The 12,208-nt window shown below is 33.4% G+C and overlaps 1 protein-coding gene across 1 annotated transcript in view; it reads right to left on the bottom strand.

Annotated features, from left to right (window-relative positions):
- LACTB2 (lactamase beta 2) overlaps positions 1-12,208 on the bottom strand; it is a 45,925-nt gene that overhangs the window by 19,795 nt on the left and 13,922 nt on the right. Inside the window, exon 3 of the mRNA XM_051970059.1 lies at positions 10,043-10,169. Coding sequence (XP_051826019.1) covers positions 10,043-10,169 — 127 coding nt within the window. The remainder of the gene's footprint in view (positions 1-10,042; positions 10,170-12,208) is intronic.

The following is a 12,208-nucleotide window of genomic DNA, read 5'->3' as shown; positions in this document are numbered from 1 at the left end:
ACATATACACATATGTACACATGTACACACACACACACACACACACACACACACACACACTCCTCTCCACTAAAAACCCTTCCAGGGCCTCATTGTGGAATTATCTCTAATTTGTTGTAAAGTTTGGCAACAGATCCTGTTCAACAGAGTAAAATCTACTACTGGAAACTGGAAAGGTTTTAAATATGAGCCAGGTGATAACACTGTTATTCTCTGAAAATCCAGCCTGAGTTAGAGGGGTTCATTACCAGACATATAGACATCAATTGATGAATTTTTTTTGGTCACAATAACTCAGAAACTATTTTCTAAGATTTTTATAGATACCTGAACAGATGAAATAATATATCCCTTTTAAATATCAAAATTAATTTCTCAATAACTGAATTTTTTTGATCTCGTAATTATAGATTAGGATTCCTATGCCAAGACCCTTCCTCCCCTTTTCTTTTCACTTTTTTTTAAACTATTAAGAAACACCCTGTTTTCCAGAGCTAAGCCTCAGCAAACAAGCTGTGTCCTGAGCTTGACATAATAACAATCCTTTGCATTCACTCTTTGGATGAACTTTGCTTTAGCATAAGCCTAGAATTATTTTACATCAGCTCCAGATGATCCCTGAACTTAGAAAAGCACCTGTAAAAACTACATTCTGGTCATGAAGCCCTGCTATGATTCAAGGTTTTTGCTCATTGATGATGTTATGCCTTCATTGTTACAGATACAGCTCACTGAATACCTATTGCCATTTGTATCAAAGCCTGATCTTGCAGGGGGTGGGGACATATTGAGATGTCCTCAATATCAAAGCAGTCCTCAACATATGTGTCTAGTTTTTTGCCTCCAAAGGAATACAGAAAACTTTTTGCTTATAACCACTGCTAGCTCTTTGGTTTTATTTTATTTTTCAGACTTAACAGTGATTGTGATAATTTTTGTGAGCTCTTTATTTTTTCCTTCCCAGAGTTAGTAGTGATTGTATAATCTCTGTGGCTCTTTGATCATTTATTTTCAGGGTTTGACAAGGTTCATGTAATATTAAAAAAAAAAATAGTTCAACATGTAGCTTGCTCAGTTCAAAAAAAAAAGCCTACCATTTGCCTATAATTTTTTTATCCTGTATACCCAAAGTATGAACAACAACATTTTTATTTCTGGCTTTTTAGTATAGCCCTAGCTTCTTGTCTGAATGTCATACTTCCAATTCCAACTGTCTACAGATATTTTCATCTGAAATACCAAATGTCCAAAACCAAATTCAGCATAGTTCCCTTCAAACTTCTTCCTACTCCTGAATTTCTGTATCTATTTCTGTTAATAGCATTATTATTGTCCTAATCCTTAAGCTCAATGATCTGAAACTACCTATGATTTATTCCTCTCCCTTTAGGATTGAATTAGTTTTGAAGTCCTGTTAAGTCATCTTCTACAACTCTGTGTATTGTTCTTTCTCTTTTGAGGAAACTACTCTCTCAAAGGATGATTAATGGACTCTTAATTGCTAAATCGCATGGCCTTTTCTTTATCTTCTTCCCTTTTACCTTTCTTCAGCTCTGGGTCATCCCAATTTCTAGTAATTACCTTGACCTCTTGTGACAAGGTTTTCTTTTGTTGGTTTTTCTGGCTTCTTTTTCACCTTTTGCTCTCCTCAGGCCCTGCTCTATGACCCCTTCCCTTTCCACACTCTCTTGGCAATCTTACTCATTCCAGTAGAATCAGTGATAGCATCTATGTAGATGAATTCTAAATTCATCTAAGTCTAATTCATCTAAGTCTACTTGAATTCCAGTTTGATGTCTCCAATTGTCAAATGGACATCTTTATCTGTATTTCTTTCCAGCTCCAGAAATATATACCATGTCTAAAACCAAACTAATTACTTTCATACTCTCAACTATCTATTATTTCCTCTATACTTCCCAATTTCTGGTGATAACACCCATCATCACAGTCACCCCAGATGAATTTTACTCCTATTTCCATCACTCCCTGTCCAATTATAATTAATTATAGCCTGTTCTACATTTACTATATCTTTTGAATCTCCTCAACTCACATTGCTGTCATGCTATTTCAGGTCCTCATTGGTACTCCCTTGGTCTAACATTAGAGCTTTATCACCTTCTTACTTCCAGTTTCTCGTCTTTCTGTCATTCAAACAGATTTCAAAATAAGCTTCCTAAGGCACAGTTCTGATCTGATCTCTGCTCTGCTTAGAACAGAGCTCCTATGGCTTCCAGCATAAAACATAAGTGTTTTGTTTCTTTGTTAAGAAGTTTCTTAACTTCTTAAGTTAAGGCTCTCTCTTAACTTAATTCCACCTGCTTCATACCATTTCCCTTTATGTATTTTATTCTCCTGACAAACTACCACCATACAGAGACTATCCTTCATTTCTGGAACATACTCTTTTTGTCTCTGTCTTTGAGTTTTTAAATTCCTTCAAAATATGGATGACATCTTTCCTTAATCATTCTCACATGAAAACATTCTGTCTCTTCTTGGATATTTTTAGAAAAGCATTCTCTGCTTTTGCCCTTTTATTTCCAACTTTGTATCATACTGATTTATATGTATGTACGTATGTATATGGAATATTCTGTCAATAAGCACTCTTTGATTTGATCTTTGCATCTCCTGAATTTACCACTTATGCTTCATACTTAATAAGAATTTAAACTCTTGTTCATCTAAATTGCTCCATTTCAACAACCATCACCATGAGTGTGGTCCCTAATTCCTTATTATTTGGATTGTTACAATAGCGATTTAACATTTCTTCGAGTTACTACATTATAATCTAACTTGCACACCGCAACCAAATTATTCTTCTTATTAAACAACTTTCATCATGTTTCTAGCATGCTTTAAAAAAAAACCCTTCATTGACTTCTTATTGCTTACCAAATAAATAGCAAACTCCATAAAGATACCAAGCAAGGAGAGCACTTATATAAACTGCCTCCAATGCCCCTTTCCTACCTTACCTTAGAATACTTACTTCATTTATCCAATACTAATGAAACTAGACTGATGTTTCTTAAACATATTCTACAATTTCTTTAATCAAGTGCCTCTGCTCAACCAAACCCTAGAACCTGGATGTCTTCTATTTTCATTGAAATATCATCTATTCATGGCTAGAAACTAAAAAATGAGTGGATGCCCATCAATTGGAGAATGGTTGGGTAAACTGTGGTATATGAATGTTATGGAATTTTACAGTTCTGTAGAAATGACCAGTAGGATGAATACAGAGAGGCTTGGAAAGATTTACATGAATTGATGCTGAGTGAAATGAGCAGAACCAGGAGATCATTATACACTTCAACAACAATACTGTATGAGGATGTGTTCTGATGGAAGTAGATATCTTTGACAAAGAGAAGATCTAATTCAGTTCTAATTGATCAATGATGGACAGAATCAGCTACACCCAGAGAAGGAACACTGGGAAATGAATGTGGACTAATTGAATTTTTGTTTTTCTTCCCAGGTTATTTTTACCTTCTGAATCCAATTCTTCTTGTGCAACAAGAAAACTGTACGGTTCTGCATACATATATTGTATCTAGGATATACTATAACATGTATAAGACTGTCTGCCATCTAGGGGAGGAGGTGGAGGGAGGGAAAGGAAAAGTCAGAACAGAAGTGGGTGGAAGGAATAATGTTGTAAAAAATTACCCATGCATATATTCTGTCAATAAAAAGTTATTAAAAAAAGAAATATCATCTATTCTTGAGGATCTAATTCAAATGTTATTTCTTCTATAAGCTACCTCCCCCATTTTCCCAAGTATTCTTTTGCTTTTCTGAATTCTTACTGCATTTCGTATTGTTTTGTGCATATAAAGTCATAATAGAACTGAAAGGAACTTTAGCGATGTAGGATAATTTTCTGATTTTACAGAGAAACTGAAGTCCTTATAGATTAAATTATTTGTCCAGACTCACAGAGATTGTGAATATCTGAGACTGGATTCAAATCTGGATCTTCCTGATTCCGTGTACAGTGCTCATATATCATACTATCACATCTTCTCTTTCATACAAGGATCATATCTGATGGGGATAATTATATTACATAATCTTGCCGCAATTTTTTTATTATAGCTTTTTATTTACAAGATATATACATGGGTCATTTTTCAGCATTGACAATTGCAAAATCTTTTGTTCCAATTTTTTCCCCTCTTTCCCTACACTCCCTCCTCTAGATGGCAGGTTGACCAATACATGTTAAATATGTTAAAGTATAAGTTAAATACAATATATGTATATATGTCCATACAGTTATTTTGCTGTACAAAAAGAATTGGATTTTGAAATAGTGTACAATTAACCTGTGAAGGAAATAAAATATACAGGCGGACAAAAATAGAGGGATTGGGAATTCTATGTAGTGATTTATACTCATCTCCCAGAGTTCTTTTGCTGGGTGTAGCTGGTTCAATTAGTTACTGCTCTATTGGAACTGATTTGGTTCATCTCGTTGTTGAAGAGGGCCACATCCATCAGAATTGATCATCATATAGTATTGTTATTGAAATATATAATGATCTCCTGGTCCTGCTCATTTCACTGATGCTCAGCATCAGTTCATGTAAGCCTCTCCAGGCTTTTCTGAAATCATCCTGCTGGTCACTTCTTACAGAACAATAACATTCCATAATATTTACCACAATTTACCCTACCATTCTCCAATTAATGGGCATCCACTCAGTTTCCGGTTTCTGGCCACTACAAAGAGGGCTGCCACAAACATTCTTGCACATACAAGTCCCTTTCCCTTCTTTAAGATCTCTTTGGGATATAAGCCCAGTAGTTAACACTGCTGGATCAAAGGGTATGCACGGTTTGATAACTTTTTGAGCATAGTTCCAAATTGCTCTCTAGAATGGCTGGATATGTTCACAATTCCAATCTTGCCACGTTTTAATAAAATGTCTTCATGAATTGTTGTGGCTGAATAAATAAATCATTACCTAATGATCAACTTAGCTTAGCTAGTTCCAGGATAGGAAACACATAATTCATTGTTGGGTCCATGTCTGAAGCCTTTCCAATTTGATAAAGCATATACTTCTTTGGTAAGACTTGAGAATACCAGATTCCCTTTGCTGGTATGCTTGACTGGAATAAGACTTCATTTGAAATGATGGTTAGACTGGCCTGAGGCACCACCTCCTAATAACAAAGTTTATTTGGCTAGATAGGTTTTCTGGGAACTTGTAACTGATGGGCAAACAAAACTACATTATAAAGATCTTAAAGGCTGTAACTAAAACCTAAAGGCTTTTAAGAAAATGCAATGATTTTAAGTTTTTCTTTTGTTTAAATGCTAAAAATCATTCCATTAAATATTGATTTGCCCTTTGTAAAATGGTTTCAAAAAATTTTGTATTTATGATATAGTGAAGATGAAAAATAACACACAGGTACAATGTAATGTGAAATGTAATTTTTTTTTAGAAGTGATATTTGGCAAATATATAAATCAAATTATCTGCTTTACAAGATAAATATAGCATAGGATAACCCTAGGGTGTACATCAGTTGATTCCATTGGAAACTGAAGAGTGATTCATAAGAACTGCAATGGCCAATATTTCCACAATCTTATTTAATGAACTGATAGATTTCCTTTAAAATATTCAAGGTTATGTGAGAATATTTCATAAATTTTTTATAATTCAAATCCAGTAAATATGCTTTCTTCTGATGGGCATAATGACTTCTTAGGAGAAAAAAATTTTTTTTTCTTTTTTATAATTTCTTTCAGCATGATCAGGTACTTACACTAGATTATAGAGGAATACATTTCAAAAAAGTTAAGAAAAGTATAGATTTAAGGATATGGCTATAACCTATGAAAATAATACTAGTAGTATCTATCTTGGGGTAATTGTGAAGTCAAGTGAGATAATATACTTTACAAACCTTAAGAACATTCTATAAATGTCAGATATTATTCCTTTTACTTCCAATAAAATGTAAGGTCACATTCAGAAACTCGTTTAGAGACTTTTTCCCTCTGTGGTTGCAACAAAAGGCTATATTATACTTTCCCCCTTTCCACTCTGAGGGTTTCCTAGTATATTTCCCCAGGGGCACATGCAATAAATACTACTACTGTTGCTGATCCTCCTTTTGAAGAGGATCAGTGACACTAGGGGGATGATGACTTGACTTCTGAGTGAATTGGATTTAAGTGAAGCAGAGTTGCACAAAGTTGTCTTCTTCTCTTTCTCTTCCAGAGTCATCAACATTCAGGAACAAGACAAAAGTCATGATTACTAGTGATGGTTTGGGATGCAGTTGATGACTCTGACATCTGGTCAAGCTCTAAGTGCTCCGTAGTGCCTGCTTCATCAACATTCATGGCTGCTGGAACAAATTATTCTCATCTATTTGGAATAGATATTCCCCTAACTCACAATGGATTTGAGGCCTATTGGTTACCCTTAATCTGGGCTAATCCATTTGCTAAGAAGGTATACAAGCTGTTCAATATATGAGCATCTCGGGTATGAGCACTTCTCAAGTCCTTTTCAGGGCTGCTCATCTACTTTTGGTATCCACCTCTCAGCCATCTCTCACCTGTGGTTCCAAGAAATTGTAGCATGACCAGACACCATATTCTATTCTACTATAATCACCACCACTACTATTACTTAATATTTAGGCAGGACTTAAGGTTTACGAAGTACTTCCCTACAACAACCCTGTGAAGCAGGCAGTTCAAGTAGTTATTATCTTAATTTTAAACATAAGGAAACTGAGGCTGAGAATCTATGTGCCTTACTTCTAATTACATAGATAGTAATATCAGAGATTAGATTTAAACTCGGGTATTCTGAATTAAAGTATAGTATTCTTTCCAGTAAGAAAGCCAATGTCAGAACTTATAAAGCTTTTGCTATATTTATAAAACCTGTGCCTTTTAACTTCTGTTCCTACCTGCTTGCCAAGGCAACCCTCATTCCTCTTCATCCACTAACTGGAACACCAATAGCACACTTGATGAAATACCTCAAATTCTTTTATAATGAGGGGCTGCGCGTCCACAGATAGCATACCTCTAAAATCTAAGGTGATGAATCAAAAAAAATTACCCTTTGAAATTGAACCTAATAAGAAGTAAAAACAAATGAGATTTTAGGCCCAATTTTCTTGCTTTATGAAAGGATTTGTAAATAAATTGTTTAAGAGAGTATATCCTAAGAAGTCATTATGCCCATTAGAAGAAAGCATATTTATTGGATTTGAAGTCAGAAGGCTTACATTTGAGTCTCAATTTCTGATACATATTAGGTGTATGACTTTGCTTAAGTCAAAACCTTTGGGATTCAATTTTTTTTTATCTTTAAAAGAAGTATTTTTAAAAATCTGCCTGACTGAATTGGCTGTTGTGAAGACTGTATAAGATAAAATATATAAAATTACTTTGAAAGTTTTAAAATATATGATCAGTTAAGAAGTGGAAACAAAGATGTTCATCAATTGGAAAATAGCTAAGTAACTTGAAGTTTATTATTTAGTTATTTCAGTCAAATCCATTTGGGATTATCTTGACAAAGAGTGGAATGGTTTGCCATTTCCTTGCCCAGAATAAGTAACTCACACAGCTAGTGTCTAAGGTCAAATATGAACTCAGGAAAAGGAATCTTCCAGTCTGCAGGGTATCCATTATGCCTAACACATTGTGGTAAATGAATAAATGAAATATCACTTTACTTTGTCTCTGATGCCCTGTTTTCAATTCCATAGAACAAGATCCATACCTGTCCTCTATTTCTTCTGCTGGCTACCCCATGTTGTATTACAAGTCTCCTCTCCCCCTACTTCCTGCTTTATTTTGTGTATAATTTCTTCCTTTTAGATTATAAATTTCTTGAGGGAAAGGGCTATCTTTATTTTTATTAACTGTATCCCTAATGCTTAGCACAGTACTTGGCCCATAGTAGTCATTTAATAAATGTTTACTGTATTGCATTTACTGAATTATTGGATACTGTATAAAACAATGAATATGATGAATATAAGAATAGCATGAAGATATAAACATTATATGTAAATATATAAACTATAATGCAAAGGAGAATCAAGAAAACAATATATAAATATAATAACTATGAAAATGTAAATGGAACATCACAAATCAATTGAAACTGAATATTTTAAAATTACAAAGAACAAGCTTGGCCCCAAAGAAGAGTTAAAAAAACCAACTCCCCCCACTGTTTTGCTAAGTGGGATGGAATGAAGTATCTAGAGATGTAGAATACAGCGTATATATTCAGGTTTTTTGATGTATTGATCAATTTGTTTTTTCCTGTTTTAAAAAAAATAAATCCTTTTTATACTGTATGGATTTCTGTGAGGCAGCAAAAGGGAAGGGGGGATTTTATGCTTTATAAAAACAAAATATGTGATAAAATTTTATTTAAATTTAGATTAAATGTAATGACCAATTTTAGTTTCAGAGGGCCTACTGAAATGTACTTCTACCCTTAGAGAGAAATGGTGAGTTACATGTGTATAATTTTGCAGCCACTGATAGGTGCGGCAGATATGACAATCTGCTTTGTTTAGTTGTCTTTTTATAAGAGTTTTTTTCTATGGCAAGTTTTGGGAAATGCCTGAAGTGATTAAAAAAAAAAAGTCTGATAAAAAATTTTAAAAGAAAAAAATCAAATAAATATAAATTATTATTACTAAAAAGACTAAAATGTAACTAAAATAAGTTTTAAATTATACTGATTTCACATTATTTCTTCTTACATTGTATATTCCATTCAAACTGGCTTTAATGTTCCTCTCACATAGCATTTTATCTTCATTTCTTAATCTTTATATAAGTTGCCCTTCATATGGGAGCCAAGGATTTGGAGGTGAAATGCTATGTATTAGAATAATAAATTCACTATTTCTAATGATTCTTTGAATTTATTACATTTGTCATTCCTTATGCCATAATAATGTTTAATTAATTTCTAAAGTTTCTTCAGCCATCCTTCAATTCTTGAGCTTATTTTGTTTCTAGCTTTTTGCTAACTTAGTAAACCTTTAACATTCTTAAACAGAGTACAATTGACATGATTTAATCTTTCCTTATTTAGTATTATCTTTAGGAAATTAAGTTGTTATACTGTTATATAATAAATGCCCTTGGGAGCTCCTGATCTGTGGATGACTATTTGCTCCTCCATGAGAAAATCCTAAACTGCTATTTTTCTTGAGCTTATGGTTGCTTCCGCTCTGTTTAGGAAGCAATTTTCTGATATTGATCTAGTTTTCCTAAGTGGTCCTTTCTACTGGGAAATAAATGTATTGATCATCCCATACTAATATTCCAATCTACTTAGTAGTTTTATTTTTAAATGGAAATTAATAAGAAATCTAGGTTATATATTCTAATTGATTGTAAGTTTGGTTAACCTAGTTAAATAATGCTGTGACTTGATCACACTGATTAAAATAAACTGAGTTTCTAAAACTGCAAAATTGAAGACCAGGACCTGAATCCATGAATCCTGTCAAGATGCATAGGTTCAAAAAGTTATATATAATTATTAAATTAATTTAGAAAATAAATTAAAAAAATTTAATTAATTAATTAATAATTATATATAAATTAATAATAAACATTACTTTGTTGATAAGGCAGGATATTGGGCTGTTCAAGTTGAAACTATGATACTTGAAAGGACTTCATGTGAGAACCAAAGCTTTAGAATTATTATTAAGAAAATCATTTTAAGAAACCCACCCAAAATCCCTTGGAAGATCCTATTAGACCATATTTTGTAGTTACATAGTTGAAAGAACATTGTACTAAAACAAAGAGGAGTTCTAAGCAAATGCATGAGTATCCATTAATTCAACTTTACTTTTCTGTTCAACAGATTATAGAATCATAGATTTATAAGTACTAAAGTACATGGATAGAAATTGGTTTTGATAAAAGTTTTGGTTGTCCTTGAGTGGAATGTGAGTTTTTAAAAAACAACAGTTCATAAAATAATTAAGTATTTACCTGAGAGTGGCTCCTTCTGTATTAATCACATCTCCATCTTTCAGATAAACATATTTTTGCTTGTTGTTTCCTATAACTTCTTCCTTGAAGGGATTGCGTGGGAGCTTTTTAATGCAATAATCGGTGCCTGGTCACAAAATACATAAGTCACATTAAAAAAAATTCAAAGTTATGTACTTTAGAGGGCATTCAGGGTGTTATACTTGCAATTACCAGAAGGAAAAGGTTACTTTCTTACATTCCAAGGAAATTATGAAGACTCAGAAAAACAGGAGATACAATAACTAGAGACAAAACTTAGAATGAGGCAACCAGAATTTTCTCATGGAGCACTGAATTTAGAGGGCATCAATAACTCTTGTATTTTTTTTTTTTCAGCGAAAAACAAAAACAAGACTTTAGTTCCTAGTTGGCAAAAATAAATTTCAAAATAGGCTATTAGACTTTGATGTGAAATAAAGTTCATCTTCTATTCCATTCTATTCTCCCTCAGTAGTAAACCTGTATCATACCTGCCAATTGAAGGTGAGCTTAACCCAGAGGTGGTTTATATTATTTGGATGCCTTAGATGCAAAAATTCTTAATTGCAACTCTGCATACAGTAGCATGTATCTGGAATGCTAGCTGCTTCTTGCATCTTATAGATACTCTTCCCAGAATTCCACATTTTCTAAGCCTTTCTATATAAGCATGCATATATCCAATCCTTTTTGTTAACATGCATTTGAGAAATAGTCCCTTCAAGTCTTAGCTAGCTTTGAAAACTTTTAGTGGCCAGAACTGTAGTCAGGAGGGTCTGAGTTCAAATCTAGCACCAGACACTGTGTTGACAGCTAATCGTGATTGCTTCCAAAAACAAAACAAAAAGGCTTCTAGGTATTGATGAGAAAATAATATAGACCCTAAGGAATGGTATTTATAAAGGATTTTCCTGCTCTGAATTTTGAAGAAAAGACAACAATGTGGTGCTGACACTGGACAACTGAGACATAATATAGCTTAACAGATATAAAGTTGGACTTGGAGTCAGGGAGAACTGGATTTGAATTCCACTTTAGAAATTTAATAGCTGCATGGCCTTGAAAAAAGTCACAACCTCTGTAAGCTTCACAGTATTTAATGTCTACCTCAGGATTATTATGAAGATCAAATCTAATCAAATCAAATGTGATAACTGCCTCTAAAGCATTCTGCAAACCTTAGAAAGCTCTATTTAAAAGTAGGCCTACTCTCCACTGGTTGGAAAAAAAAATTGCTAAGTATTTGAGTGACTTATTTGGAGTAACAGACAAAAACAATGGTCTCAAGAAGCATACAGTTTGTTTAAGTAGTGTACACACACACACACACACACACACACACACACACACACAGTTACTATCTTTGCAGTCTTTTTCCCTCAAATTCATTCCTACTTCTACTGCTATCACATTAATTCACACTCTTCTTACTTTTCATCTGGACTATTCTCATGATTTAAGCATCATGATTGATGTGCTTGCCTCCAACTTCTTATTCCTCTGATCTATCTTTCACACTAACTATAGTGTAAGAAGTGTGATAATTTTATTCTCTGAGCAAAAACCTTCAGTGGCTTTTCAGTGCTAACCACATAAAATATAATTAGTTTAGCACTCAAAACCATCCACAATCTGGATCCAATATTGTCTCCAGCCTTTACTATGTATTATGTCCTTTTACACAGATTATGTTTCAGGCCAACTGGACTATTTGTCATTCCCTGACTCTCTTCCTGCTCTCTCTCTATGTTTTATCCTTTATATATGGAAAAATTTCCCTCTCTATAACAGCCTATTCAAATTCTTTTCTTTAAGAGGATGTATATAAAATAGTAGAAAGAGTGTTGGATTTGAATGTAGTATTTGGGTTAGAATCTCATTTGTGTTACAAACTACAAACTAGCGGCCTTAGGTAAGTCACTTAGAAAGGCTTAGCTGAGTCTTAATTTCCCCCGTTGTTACTACTGAATGAAATACAGTAATGTATATAAAATACTTTTTATGTATGTAAAAAGTAGCTATCATCATTCAAAGCTTAATATAAGCAATACTTTTTGAAATTTTGCCTCTCTCAAGATGGTAGATTAAGAGAACAAGAGTCTAGCTCTCTCCCCACACTTCTTTGAAAAGAATTAGAGAGTACAT

Source organism: Antechinus flavipes, chromosome 1 (assembly GCF_016432865.1).
Source record: "Antechinus flavipes isolate AdamAnt ecotype Samford, QLD, Australia chromosome 1, AdamAnt_v2, whole genome shotgun sequence".
In the NCBI taxonomy this organism is placed as follows: domain Eukaryota; kingdom Metazoa; phylum Chordata; class Mammalia; order Dasyuromorphia; family Dasyuridae; genus Antechinus; species Antechinus flavipes.
Note: the sequence above shows the minus strand (reverse complement) of the source record. Positions and strands in the feature narration are given on the sequence as shown.